We start from the raw sequence: 15629 nt of genomic DNA on the forward strand, positions 1-15629 counted from the left end.
TCAAAATTTCAGAAGCAGAATGCAAAAAAACAGAGGCCAACACACATCATTCACCGATTTGTTCTAAAGGTATGGTACTGTGTTGTGTTAATGCTGTATTTGGAATATTTCTACTGCACATTCAGTTATAGTTATACAGAAACATTAGCTTTGTGTTTGCATTTTATGCCTTTCCATATCAAAAAAGCAGCTAAGCCACATAACGCTCCCAGGATGAGTGTCGGAGCTCCTAGAGCCAAAGCCACTGTGGTTTCAGCTCCGACTGCTATAATGGCCCCAGCTAACAACAGCAACCAAGGCTACACCTATTTTCTTTATTCTGACCTTTTTCACCATTTCTCTCTCTTTCTCTTGCTTTTCCCTGTCTGCTTCCCATAATTTCCTCTTCTGCTCTTCCTTCTCTTTCTCCTCCTGCTTCTTCCGCTCCTCCTCCTCCCTCAGCCTCCTCTGGGCCTTCTCGTACATCTCGTTCGTGTAGTGTTTGCCCCCGTTATCCTGCACCATGTTTTTGATCATGGTGATCAGCTCCTTGACTTGCATGCGGTCAGCAGTGTTTTTGTTGTTGAAGGCATGGTATCTACGTCCGCATGTGTCAATGAGTTTCCGCAACTCCTTGCACTCCTTCAAAGCATCGTCAGCGTCGGCTTGATCCTTACACGTAAACAGCACGATAGTGTACATGGAGGCGTTGTCTCCAAAGTTATCCTGGATCCACTTCACAGTGTTTCTTTCCTCCTCTGTGAACCTCACGCCGAGTCTGATCACCAGTAGGAAGGCGTGAGGGCCAGGCACTTCTCTATTCTGGTTTTTAATTCTTTCTTTGTGGGGCGGCATGGCTCAGTGGGTAGAGTGGCCGTCTTGCAACCGAAGGGTTGCCGGTTCGATCCTCGCCCCGTCGTGTTCGAGGTGTCCCTGAGCAAGACACCTAACCCCGAATTGCTCCTGATGGGGTCGTGGTTAGCGCCTTGCATGGCAGCTTCCGCCATCAGTGTGTGAATGTGTGTGTGAATGTGATGTATCATGTAAAGCGCTTTGGGTACCTTGCAGGTATAGTAAAGCGCTATATAAATACAGACCATTTACCATTTACCATCTCTGAGATCTCTGTATCAAACAGACCTGGAGTGTCAATCACCTGGACCTCAGTCCCATCCACCTCCCCTCGCTGTTTCTCACACTGGTTGGTAACAGATACGGGGCTCGAGCCTTCTTCGAAGAGAGGTTTACCAAGGATCGTGTTTCCTGTCGCACTCTTTCCTGAGCCAGTCTTGCCCACCAGAACTATCCTCAAACGTCCAGACAAGTCCAGAGCTGTAGGAGACACATGTTAGCTTGCAGTGAATGTTTTAATTACCGTTTGTGGATCATGGTCTCCTGAAAAATCTCTTTAGTTGGTGTATAACTTCACTAACAATGTGTTCCTTGATCTTTTTAGCAATGAATTTAACAGCACCGTCACCAACGCCCCTGTCGCACACAGATAAGCTGGAAAATATCTTAAGAAATCTGAGGTCATTGCAGCGACTCAGCCTTCTTCCAATCAAGATAAAGAATAACATCACTGAGGAAGAATGTCAAAAACTTTTTAGAGGGAAGACAAGGTAAATTATTATTCATTTGTGTTTTCAAATCATTGAGTTTTAATATTTGTAAAACCTTCCCAAAGCCGAGAAAATGTATTTTTACTGTTGTGACATCATCCTGCAACTTTTTTGGCATGAACCCAAGACTGTTTTTCATTCAAATGAATAGGTGCCATTCAGTTATTACAAACACTCTTAAATTTTTTGGGTGAGAAACAGAACTTAGGAAGAGCACTCATCCATCTGGGAGAAGGTTTCAGGGCAACTGAAGCCAAAATCCAAGTTTACAAACCTGGCATTAACATTTAGAACCACAGATTCTTATGTGTTATTCTGTTTTTTACACTATAAAGTAAGAATTACTACAGAAGAGTTAACAGAGAAAGAGATGCTTTACAATTCTGCAACCTAAAAATTATCACTACTTCAAAAGCAATAATATACCATATATTTTACAATAACAATGAACACAGTTTAGCTTGTCTCCATATTAGAAAGTATCATCTACATATATGTGTAATTACTGAGATTTCTTGAGAAATGAGACAAATGAGACAATGGAGCCTACCGTCAAAGTAATTCAGACCACACCCATCAGACTGAGATAGAGTTCTCTGTTTGTTCTCTCGCAGTGGTATTGCTGTGACAATAAAATAATACCATTGAGACGCACAAAAAATAGACTGTTAGTCACTGACATCATTAACAAGGTCTACAAATTTCCTTCTCTTTTCAGTGTCATCGCATCACATGAACATCTCACAGTGACCAAAGACTCAGCCCTGTTTTTGCATTCAGTAGTAAGTCAGATAGATTCTCTTACTTTCAGCCATTACTTGAGATTTTTCCAGGTTCCAGTTGACCAAATCTCTTCTTCCAGACCTGAACTTTCACATGATTTTTCTGGGAAACTTCTGGACACCTGTGCAATCAACAGGGGCTTCCTATTTCCTATATAGTATAGTTTGAAATAGTTGGTATTACAAACAATAAAGCAGAGAATCAACAAGACATACATTTATGACTAATCCACATTCTGGCATATTACCAATCACTATGTATGCAAGGATCATTGATTTCTGAATTATGCAAGTATTGCCATTTATTACAATTATTAGACCTGTATTTTGGATTTACGTTTGCTAGGGTCTCATGCAAATGATCTTAGTGTATTACAGACCTCTATTTCATCTTTGTACAGAACAGCCTGCAATGCATTTGGTATCTCTGAAAATCAGGGACACAATTTTAAATGGGAGCCATCAACAAGTTTTCAAAAATTATTTTTAAGTCCAACAGGAAGATAAAATTTCTTCTGCAGTCTCTGAAAGAGATGGGAAAATTACGTAAAACAACGGCCTGTTGACCACATTATCGAGCAGCATAGGGGAGTTATATGAATTAAGATTTCTTTAAATGTTTTTTATTCGTATTTATAATGTAATTTATGGAATTAACTGCTTGCAGTAATATTTTTTCAATATACTGTATGAATTTCAAATTATGACTACATTAGTTCAAACATTCTCCCCTCGTACAACAAGTATGTCCCCCCCCCCCCATTTTATGACATGGTACATTCCAAATGGAACGCGCCAGAAAGAGTCCGACGACTCTAGTCTGCAGCGGGTCAGTTGCAGCAGGCTACCTGTGCACAATTCTGCCGTTTGCAAGACTGTTGGAAATCCTATAAACTGACTACGCGGATGAAACTCGAAATGCTTTTTCAGGCATGGATCCTACAACAGTTGCAGTATTGAAAGGTAATGTTAATTTGCTTTTACATGTCTTTGCATGGTCAGCTAATTGTGAAGTTAGCTAAGTCCTCACATGCTAGTTTGAACAAACGGACCTTCTAGCCAAATATGAGCTAGAAACAGTGAACAGCTACACGGAAAGTCTTGCCGTAAAAATAGTTTGTATTATTTTATTGTCAGAAACAGAAGGAAGAACTTTTAGGCAGCTGTTAACTTTGGCTTTAATATGTTTTGTGTTGCACGTTAGAATGGTTGCGGAGGGTTGGTAGGGGAGGGATGCGCGCGAGTCTAAGTGTAGCGGTTCTCGACCTGGACCTGGTCTAATGTGGTCTGGATGAGAAAAAAACAGTAAAATGTGCCTTTATTGCATTTTCACAAATAGAATAAAGTTTTCACAAATCAGACACTGTGTTTTTATGAATCTACAGGCTCTGTAGAATAATTCAGTCCAGATTTGAAGAGTCTAGGTCAGGGGTCGGCAACCTTTAACACTCAAAGAGCCATTTCGACCCGTTTCCCACAGAAAAGAAAACACCGGGAGCCGCAAAATCCTTTTGGCATTTAAAATGAAGACAACACTGCATATATCGCTTTTTTACCTTTATGCCCTTGTTAATCAGTCGTGATTAATTAATTACAAAGTATCTAATTAGATAGATTCATTTTTTAAAATTGTGTCCTTCTACTAATATTTATCTTACTTGGTTAATGTCATTTTTGCTCCTGGACCTCATACGTTACGTAATGTTAGCTGAAAATCACTATTTTGCGAATATCTATTTAACTTGTAAAATCTATTTATCTATTTATCTTAAGCTAATAACTTTTCTCCGGTAAGTCGCTGCCCTATTTTCCAAGACGACACTCCTCTGACTCTCTGACCTGCTGCCGTGTTCTTGCGAGTAACGTGTATTACCCTATCATGAGTACTTTTGACTCAAAGACAAGACGTGTCTTTCTTGGAGTGTAGCTTTAATATACAGGCTTGCCATTCTTGAGTACAAAACGATGTGAAACTACAGGCGTTGCTTCTCCAGGAGTAAAACAGAAAAAAGGCATGAAACGTGTGGGAATCGGAAGGTCCGTGTTGTCTCTCTGCATCAGCTTTGCGCTCTCACGTCACAGGCACAGCACATCCGGTGGAGTGACACGTCAAAGTAAGAGCGGTAATTTCACAATAAAACTCTCTATATTAAAATACATTGAAACGCGCCTGAAAGGCAGAACACTTTATTTTCCAAAGTTACAGGGAGCAGCAACAGAGGGCTGAAAGAGCCGCATGTGGCTCCAGAGCCGCGGGTTGCCGACCCCTGGTCTAGGTGTAGCGGTTCTCGACCTGGACCTGGTCTAATGTGGTCTATATGCTGAAAAAACAGTAAAAATGTGCATTTATCGCATTTTCACAAATAGAATAAAGTTTTCACAAATCAGACACTGTGTTTTTATGAATCTACAGGCTCTGTAGAATAATTCAGTCCAGATTTGAAGAGTCTAAGTGTAGCGGTTCTCGACCTGGACCTGGTCTAATGTGGTCTATATGCTGAAAAAACAGTAAAATGTGCTTTATTGCATTTTCACAAATCAGACACTGTGTTTTTATGAATCTACAGGCTCTGTAGAATAATTCAGTCCAGATTTGAAGAGTCTAAGTGTCGCGGTTCTCAACCTGGACCTGGTCTAATGTGGTCTATATGCTGAAAAAAACAGTAAAATGTGCCTTTATTGCATTTTCACAAATAGAATAAAGTTTTCACAAATCAGACACTATGTTTTTATGAATCTACAGGCTCTGTAGAATAATTCAGTCCAGATTTGAAGAATGTAGGTACAGTGGTTTTCAATCTGGACCTGGTCTAATAAGGACTGGTTATAAAGCAAAAACGGTGAAATATCCCCTTAAACGTTTTCACAAATAAAATACTGATTTTACCAATACAATAGCTCTTGTCAGGCATAGTTAATGTCTTACCCAAATGTCTAAAATGTTTACACATCAAGAAGTGTCGAAATAAACAGATAATCAGTGGATAAACTGTCGCACCGCACGTTCATTTCATTTCCCCTTAACTTTTCCCTTAAGTGCCGAATCGGAAGCTGCCGAATCGGAAGCTAACTTCAGCGTCGTAGCTAAATGTAGATATATGTTCCTGCTTAAGCTGTGCTTCTGTGCTGCCACCACTGACTTAACCAGGTTATGACCTCATACTGTATATTTACAGTGTGATTGTATGTGTTTTTCAGCTGCTAATATTAGCACAGAATTGCTTCCCAGTCTGTCTGAGGAGGACTTGCGTGACCTCTTTCCGGGGCCTGAGCACTTTTTCCGAAGGAAAGCCATTTGGAGGACCACTCATGGTGAAAATGAGGTGATATCCGATTTTAACGTTGTGTGGACATTAAACTATGCTGTGATTTACAATCTCAGTGAAACTGTCATGGTCTGTCTTTCGTTCCCTGTTCGTTTTTCTGTTTTATTTTGTAGTGTCTATTCTTCCTAACTTTCTCTAGTCTTCCTATTTGTTCTTTGCTACCTGTTTGGTTGTAACTGCATTTTGGCCCAATCCTGCAAAACCTGACGGAAACATTTCCTTTTTGGTGGTGTTGCTTGTAGTGCACTACTTACAATTAATGTGAGATACATTTTTGTGTTTTTCAGTGTGAAGAACTGGAGCAGCCTCACCTAGGCACCTCCTCTGGAACTTATGATGGTGCCACAATTCCAACTACCCCAAACGCTTTGTCCACTCCTTCTTCCTTCCCTGCGCCTGCCCCCTCTTCAAAGCCAGGAGACAGTGGCAGCAGAACTGTACAGCTTCAAAGTCCACAATATGTTGTATATACAGACACAGAACTGGAGCAGTCAAGAACCACCTTTTTTGAAAAACAGCGTGCTGGACAAGAAGAAGACTTCACACTCTCCAAAGAGCTTCGCTGTCGCATAATAAGGAACACAGTAACAAGCACGATCGCCATAAAGAGAGCTGCAGGGGATGACTTCCGATATCCAAGTAGCCGTGAGCTAACTGCGATGGCTCAGCGTCTCATTGTATACTACCCAATGCTGCGGGACAGGTCTGCAGCCAGTGGAGCTGAGTGGGTAGGAGGATATGCTGTATTCAGGATCGGAGCTTTTATGCCGTAATTTCATTATGATCAATGTGATTTTTACGTTCCATGTTTTTGTCAGGAATCTGTGAAGAAGCAGATTTGAGAAGGGTCCAAAATGTGACAACCCCCAAAAAGAAGCAGGGAGCAACTCCTTCAAGAAAGAGGCGACTGGCCATCAGCTTTGAGAGCAGCAGCCATGGGTCACCCACTGATGACAGTGGGTCCAATGCTAGATGGTAAGAACACATACTGAGATTGTGTTTTTGTATTAAAATTGCTACAAGTATTGAAAAGGGGGAGTGCCTTTAAGGTATTAATCATTAATCATCAAGATGATCTTTTCATGATAGCAGCTTTAGCTCAGTCTGGTTCTGGTGGATCAGCTGGAAAGAGCAGAGAGAGAAAGAGAGAGAATACTCCTGCTGACTTAAGACTTCAGACTCGTAACTATTACTTCACTGGAATACGCTAAAGAAATATTGTATTTTATTATCAATAAACATCTACTCCGTATAGAGTTGAGTTGTGAGAAAGTGTGGTGAGTTGTTGCGGATGTACTGTCACATTTCTTTTTAGAAGTCATTTATACATGGTTTAGTTTTAGATACAAACATTGAAATGATTAAACTAAAAGTCAGTAACTTTGAATATTTGTATGTTTCTTCAAACTGTAATGGCAGAAAGTGAAACAGTAATCATAATTTCATTTCAACAATAGGGCCTGAAACTACTGACAGCCCAAGGAACCAGGCCAGACACTACAAAGTTCTGCAGGAGCTATACAAATCCAAGCCCAGGCCCAACAAGAAGGATGTTGCCCAGCTGTTGGACCTGGAATACCAAGCAAGACGGGCTTACATCGACTCTGATGTTCTGAAGGAGCACGACAGACCTACCGAGATTCTTCAAGCATATCCCTGCTTCAGAGAAGTGGATCATGTAAGCAAATCAAATCATTTTAAGTTGATTTATGTTTAATATGATTGTATGTGGGGCTGCACGGTGTCGTAGTGGTTAGCACTTTCACCTGCAGCAATAAGGTCCCGGTTCAAATCCCGAACTGGGATCTTTCTGCATGGAGTTTGCATGTTCTCCCTGTGCATGCGTGGGTTTTCTCCGGGTACTCCGGCTTCCTCCCACAGTCCAAAAATACGCTGAGGTTAATTGGTTCCTCTAAATTGCCCGTAGGTGTGAATGTGAGTGTGATTGTTTGTCTGTATATGTAGCCCTGAGACAGACTGGCGACCTGTCCAGGGTGTCCCCCGCCTTCGCCTGAGTCAGCCCCGACCCTAATGAGGATAAAGCGGTGTATAGAGGATGGATGGATGGATGCATGATTGCATGTATGTTAGTTTACAAATGATAGATTGTTAGCCATTTTCCATTTTTTAAATTAAGGACAGATGTTGGCCAGGTTCTTTTTTGCACAAATTGTTTCATAATTCACAAAGCAGGTTACTCTGCAATTTCTACTTACATAGAATTGCTTTATTACTTATCATTTGATGACTTAAGAATCCATGAGCTGACACAGTAGTCAGTGCTGCTGGTGCTGCTCAGTTTCACACATCCACCAAGTATTTTCCATTTACATAACTTGTCAACCATCCTAACCACTTCTACCATGTGCTTTTTTCATTTTCCCACCTGCAGTTTACTGCTTCTTGCAGTCTCTCCCAACCACACTCACTTATGTTTCTTGTCTTGTTACTGTTTTATGTTGTTTTTTGAATAACTGACTGCAGTAAATAAAATTAGGTGGTTTTGTTTTTTCATAGTAAAGCGAGGGGTTGCGATGATGAAAGCTTTGCCAGACATCTTCCCATCACCCATTGCTCCACCCAAGAAGTTGGGGCATGCAAGTGAGGCCATTCTTCACATCCTTGAGGTAAAAAAAATGATGTTTGATAGTTTTTCACATACTTTACAACAGTGCTATTAAACTCTATTGTTAAGGGACCACATTTTTAGACATTCTCCTGATTTTTTTATTGTAAATATTTACTTTTGATACATCACACCACTGCATTTTGAAAACATTCATATTGCCACACTGAGAAACGAATAGGCCTACTTTAAGAAACTGGGTGAAGCGCTCAGTTTCATTTTCTTTGCAACATAAGCTGTGATACAGCCACAGAAGTAAACATATTTGAAAGAGATGTATTCGACAGCACATCATATGTCATGTGGCATATAATGTGGTCAATTCTGACATCTCCTATCAAGCTACATCACGGCACTTCTTAAGTACTAAAAAGAAGCAAACGACAGGATTGAGTAAAGACATTTCAGAAATTAAACAATAACTGAACTCGCCTGTGTATTTGATCCCACAAAACAGAAATTATAAATGCTTCCAATATTTTGACATCAGACTGCTTTTACTGCCTTAACCCAGTGCAGCTGTTTATGAAGAATATTGTTGCATTACTAGAGCCTGGCAATGACCAAAGAAAAATGTCTAACATTACAAAGAACATATCTGGACGACTCACATCAGTCAGGCAAAACAGAATGACAGCTGTAGTTGCAGGCTGTATATTAGGCTCCTTGACACACATCCATAAAAAGTCATAAACACTGGCTCATAACTACTTTGTTTCTTTTACACTTAACTTTCTTGTCTTGTGTCACTTCCACATCTTCATTTTTATTTCAATTATAGACAAAGACGAGCATTGCTACCCTGCCACATATCCATTTAGTTTACTCTCATAAACACACACACAAATAAGCTTCAATTCACACTTAATTAGCCTCATATTTCTATTTGTGTTTCAGTCTGTGGAAGACCCCAACGCTTTCCTGAACGCAAGACCACTCTCCAGCCCTGTAGTGATGGTCTGTGAGAGCAACTGCATTCTGGCCATCGGAACCATGCCTGTGCTGATTTTCCCAAAGGAGCACATCTCAGACAGTGTGATGTACATCATGGCATGCTGCTACACCTTTCACCTCACATACCCCAAGTGCATAACCACACTCCTCTCTGTGCTGCAGACAGAGGTCCTCATGGATGCCATCCATGACCAAGACATGACTTCTTCATATAAAAAAGCTATGGCTGAGTGGAGGAAGTTCAGTGAGTAGGCTTGTACGTTGTTCTGTAGTTCCAGAAAATGTTAGATGAGTCAGTTTGTTCAGGTCTGAGCATTTGTTCAGGGCTCCTCAGAGCACTTTCTTCTGTAAAATGTTTTTGATACAGATTGCACCTTAAATATAATAAAGAGGTGAAAAGAAATTGGATTTGTATCTTCATTTAAGCAAGTGACGTTTACTGTTCTTGTAGTCAGGATCACTGATTATAAGCATGAATATTTTTGAATTCCACAGCATTTGGCTCATTTTAAGAATTTTAAGAAAATTATCCTACATAATGAGAAAAATATTCTTAACTGTTGCCGTTCCATCAAGAAAAGTAAATTCGATTTTAGTATAACTTTGGTGGTTTCAAGTAATGTCATGCTTACTACATATCATTATGTCAAGACAATGGCACGAGCATTTGCTTAATTTAAGAATATTTTTCAACATATTGAGAAAAGAGGTCTCATATTTTTTATTTCTTCCAAGAAAAATGCACTTGTTATTAGTGAGAATATACTAATTTTAAGGTATTTTGGGTTTCATTGAGGTTAGATGTTTTTACTTGTTTTGGAAAATCTTGACAAGCCAAATTTTCTTGTTCTGTTGGCAGATAATTTTGCTTAGCTTAAGTAATATGTCACTTGTTTTTGTGGGTTTTTTTTCTTGTTTTTGAAGGAGGACTTTTTGCAGTGTAGGAGAAGTAAAGAAGGGGAAGTTCATACGTCAGGTGGCAGATGAAGATGGACAGAATGACTTTCAGCCCATCAGGTCATCCATGAACAAATGGAGACAGATCTTACATTATATGAGGTGGAACATTTTAAATTTTACTTCAACATAATTGATGGCACAATTTACCCCCAACATGTTTTCTCCAAAGGCTCAACTAACTCCAGGTTTGTTCCCTTTGGAAAGCCATATTCCTCATATACAATGACTACACCAGTGTTTCAGCATTTTACATGAACCCAGACCAATCCACTGTGTGCTTTCTTTACAGTAAATATGACAGCTAAAAGTTTAAAAAATAACAACATTACATATATGCTGCTTTGTTTACATTTGAACGAGGTAGTGCTGCATTTAAATCAGGGTGCAGACAGTTCTGCACAGTGTCTTCCAGATTTCAACGAGACAACAGGACTACTTGAAACGAGCAGGACATCGAGATTAATCTCAACGTTAACCTTTCAAGAAAACCCAAAGAACACAACATTTTTGAGGTAAGTGACTTCACTGCTCTGTTTGATGAAGCAAACACCAGAGGAAACATTCAGAAGGAAGTTTTAAAATCTATTTTTCTACAACTCTGTCCAATTTGTAATGAAATCTGTGAGTCAGAACAGGATGTAACACTCAGTTTTGTACTTGTCTTGTAATTTTTAACATCTTGTTATTAAAAAGTAAGATCTCAGCAGTGTGGAAGGGAAGTGATGTGTTCAGGTTTGGTCATAACTGGATAACTAAAACCAACTCCTGTAAAGAGGAGAACAAACATTTTTGTTAAGACAAAATTTGGTTTTAAAGCTCCAAACTTGGAATAATTTGACTATAACCATGACCAAATGCATAGATATGTTGGGACAGCAGGATTTTTCTACTGGGAAATATTCATTTAGGAGTATATAATGATAGTCTGATGTGTTGATGTGAGCAAGAGTTAAGATCACTTTTTTTCTGATCAGTAAATTAATTCAGCAAGTGTAATAAGTAAGGTAATAGCTCATTCTGTTTCCTTAACTTGCAACATGGAATCCAAAAATGAAATAGGATTAAGCTATCCAGCAATATTTCTGTTTTTGGTGCTACAACTTGTCATATCTGCTCAGTCAGTTACTAAAGTTCATCACGTTTTCTTTTTCATTTTTGTGACCAAGCATTTAATGTTAAAAAAATATTCTGTATGTTTTATTTTGTATTATCCTGGCATGAAAGTACAAAAGTGTCAGAAAATATCACTGGTTGATTTCTGCATTATTGTTTTTTTGGGGTAATGTGTGCTCAAAGATGAGACTTTCAGTGACAATTTCAATTAGTTTTTAAATTTGATTTTGATTTGTAAATAAACATACTGAACACATTTCTAAAAGTTAGCCTTTTTAATATATTTGAAATGTATTTTATGTGAGAAAAAATCTGTCAAATGAGACATGGTTGAGCAGAAAATGTTCTAATAAATGAGAGATTTCAACAATTTATAACAACATTACTCAGAATGTGTCACTATAAGTTATTAAGTGCAGATAGATGAGGAAAATAGGGCCAGTTTCAGTAATTTAAAATGCCATTTTCAAAATTAAACAATGCTGAGAAATTTTAAATTGTTTTTAAAGGCATTGTAGAATTCATGGCAAACACAAAATCTCTGAGTGGAGACACCATTTCAATTTATTTTATTGAGTTATTTATTCGTTTATTGAGTAGTTTAGTGAAACCAGCTTAAGACCAAACTCAGAGAGATCCACATTTCAGCAAAATCTAGATAAACAAACTTTTGTGAAGTAAGTAACTCCACTCTTCTGTTTAATGAAGTAAACACTTTGGAGTTTCTGAGGAAACATCCATGTAGTTTTGCTGCAATACTGTCCAATATGCCTTATAACACAATTCAGAACAGGGTGTAACACTCAGTGCTGTTGTTTTGTGATAATTGGTTCAATATTTAGCAAATATGAGTTAAAACTGAGATCACAACAGTGTGGTAGATTACCAATGGTTTAACAAGACATCCATAGATTATGGTTCTCTTTTGTGTCTGTTTCACTTTCAGGCTTTTTTGACAAGATCAAAATGAACAATCAAAGTTCATCCTCATCCTCATCTTCCTCTGAGGAGAGTACGACAAGGCATCCTTTCAAAGTCCCAGAAGGCTACACAGCGATGCAAAACCTGGAACATGGAAGCTGTGGATTTGTGCCGGAACGTATGAAGAACAACACCGAAGAGCACGAGGCCATAAAGGTGTCCGAACGGAACTACCAAGACCATGAGGTAGGACACTGATTCCAGCTGAACAGTGACACAAAAACACATTGTTTTAAAAAGAGGTAGTACCACGACAATATTCTGAGTAGTGGTACTGGTGATGTTATGTACTTTTTAGTTGTTGAGAAGAACTGATTGGACTCTGTGGCTCAGCAAACATATTCTCTCTCCACAGGTGAAAATGATGAAAAAACCCATGAGCCACAACTCAAAGGAGAAGGACAGAACCCCCCCCAGTGATATCCTCGACCATCCCTCCATCACGAGAAGCGACCTCAGCAGCAACTCCCCCACCAGCAGTTGGTAAGTGTGTTTCTGTTTACTTTGTACACAGGTTGTGAGACATTAGCAGCCCAGCAGGTGACAAAAGACTGATATGGACTTTTGTTGATTTCCATGTTTACATTCTCTGCTTGTCGGATGTAAACCCAACCGTGTATGTTTTCTTTTTTAGCGATGAATCTAGACCCTCCACCACCGTGTCCATCATGGTTAAGCCTGCAGATCCAGAGAACAGAATTCACCTGGCAGGCTTACCTGATGATGAAAGTGACCTGAAGAGCAGTGAACATGAGGACAGAGACACTGCTGAAGACAATGAGAACAACAAGGACAGAAACAATGATGAAGACACTGAAGTCGATAAGAAGGCGCAGAGAAAGACAAAGACAAAGAAGAAGAACTACTTCCAATGCGCCTTCTCCTGGATAAAGAAGAAGTGTTCAGGTTTGGTCATTACTGGATAACTAAAACCAACCAGTACTCCTGTAAAGAGCAGACTTCTGTTTAATGAAGTAAACACTTTGGAGTTTCTGAGGAAACATCCGTGTAGTTTTGCTGCAATACTGTCCAATATGCCTTATAACACAATTCAGAGCAGGTTGTAACACTCAGTGCTGTTGTTTTATGATAATTGGTTCAATATTTAGCAAATATGATTGAAAACTGAGATCACATCAGTGTGGTAGATTACCAATGGTTTAACAAGACATCCACAGATTATGTTTCTCTTTTGTGTCTGTTTCACTTTCAGGCTTCTGTGACAAGCTCAAAAAGAACATTCAAAGTTCATCCTCATCTTCCTCCGAGGAGAGTACCACAAGCCAGCGTTCCGAAGTCTCAACAGGCTACACATTCGTGAAAGAAATAGGACATGGAGGCTTTGCATTAGTGGTGGAATGTGTGAAGAACGACACCGAAGAGCACGTGGCTGTAAAGGTGCCCGAATGGAGCAATCTAGACCATGAGGTAAGACACTGATTCCAGCTGAACAGTGACACAAAAAAGACATTTTTCAAAAAGAGGTAGTACCACTACAAGATTCTGAGTAGTGGTACTGGTGATGTTATGTACTTTTTAGTTGTTGAGAAGAACTGATTGGACTATGTGACTCAGCAAACATATTCTCTCTCCACAGGCGGAAATCATGAAAAAGCTCGTGAGCCACAACTCCAAGCAGTCCAACATCATCGACTACAAAGGAGACGTCTTCATCAAAAATCAGCGGCAACTGGTGTTTGAAAAATTGGACATCAGCCTGTGGGACTATTTGCGGAATTCACAACAGCCAATGCCTCTGGAACACGTCCGCACAATTATTGAGCAGGTATGACCTTCTATTGTCTCCTTATATTTCTCTCCTTCAGTGGTGCTAGAATCAACATGGGTGTTTCAGGAACCTTTACAACTTCTGCTTTTATTGTCGTGTGACAGATTTCTTTAACAAACTCCTGATAAATGTTGTTACTTGCAGCTGGCTGTAGCTCTGAATACGACAAAGAGCGCTGGCATAATCCACGCTGATCTGAAGGAAGACAACATCATGATGGTGGATCGTGTGAAGCAGCCGTTCAGAGTCAAACTCATTGACTTTGGTGAGGCCGAGTACAGCTCCAAAGCCAAAGCAGGAAAGCTCCTCCAAGTAGTTGCATATAGGTATGAAATACTGTTACTTTTTAAACTTCTTTAATTCAGCGCTGTGTCCTTATTGTCTACTGTGTAACATCTTCATTTGATGTTTTTTCCACTTTCAGAGCTCCAGAAATCATCCTGGGCCTGCCCTATTCTGAGGCCATCGACATTTGGTCCTTAGGCTGCGTGATGGTGAGGATGATGACTTCAGATTGTCTCTTCGGAACAGACTCCGAATACTGGACAGTGAGTAAATTACTGCAGCTGAAACACATTAGAAGCCGTCACAGGAATAGCTTCAGGTCTAACATGGTGTTATGTTTTGTTTGCAGCTCCTACGCATGATCGGTCTGTTGGGTCCGCCACCGCAACATGTCATCGATGCTGGACGGAGATCAGGATTATTTTTTCAGAAAATGCCTGATGGTTTGTGGCAGCTGAAGGTACAATACTCCTACTGTGATTTTACCTCTGACCTTTACTCACTCAATAAGATAAAGACTTTAGTAAGCATGATTGTTTTCTTCTTTCAGAGACCTACAGAGTGTTTTGGGACCCATTTCGACGACGCAGTTTACCAGTTCAGCTCTCTGGATGAAATCGAAACGGTACGTTAGGAAGCAGCAGCTAGTTGCTGAAAATTCACCTTCATTTATGGCGTTCACATTTCACGGTGGAAGGTGATTTGACCACTGTTGGACTTTCCAAATGTTTTCTTCACCAGGTGTGCTCTGAGACGGACAACCTAGCAGAGGCTGATGAGAGAAAGCAGTGTATCGAGCTACTGAAGGCGATGCTTCAATGGGACAAGAAGGACAGAATCACCCCCAGTGGTATCCTGAAGCATCCCTTTATCACGAGAAGCTACCTCAGCAGCAGCTCCCCCACCAGCAGTTGGTAAGTGTGTTTCTGTTTACTTTGTACACAGGTTGTGAGACATTAGCAGCCCAGCAGGTGACAAAAGACTGCTATGGACTTTTGTTGATTTCCATGTTTACATTCTCTGCTTGTCGGATGTAAACCCAACCGTGTATGTTTTCTTTTTTAGCGATGAACCGAGACCCTCCACCAGCCTGTCCATCACGGTTAAGCCTGCAGATCCAGAGAACAGAATCAACCTGACAGGCTTACCTGATGAAGAAAGTGACCTGAAGAGCAGTGAACATGAGGACAGAGACACTGCTAAAGACAATGA

General features: G+C 40.0%; 1 protein-coding gene across 1 annotated transcript; it reads right to left on the reverse strand.

Moving 5' to 3' along the window:
• LOC110966665 (GTPase IMAP family member 7-like) lies at positions 1–2416 on the reverse strand. The gene is given in 5 exon segments (XM_051952174.1): positions 1–294; positions 296–818; positions 1084–1311; positions 2152–2223; positions 2407–2416. Coding segments are annotated over 5 exon segments (996 nt in total). The 3' UTR covers positions 1–131.
• Between the last annotated feature and the right edge of the window lie 13213 nt (positions 2417–15629).

This window comes from Acanthochromis polyacanthus, chromosome 8 (assembly GCF_021347895.1).
Source record: "Acanthochromis polyacanthus isolate Apoly-LR-REF ecotype Palm Island chromosome 8, KAUST_Apoly_ChrSc, whole genome shotgun sequence".
Taxonomy (NCBI): Eukaryota; Metazoa; Chordata; class Actinopteri; family Pomacentridae; genus Acanthochromis; species Acanthochromis polyacanthus.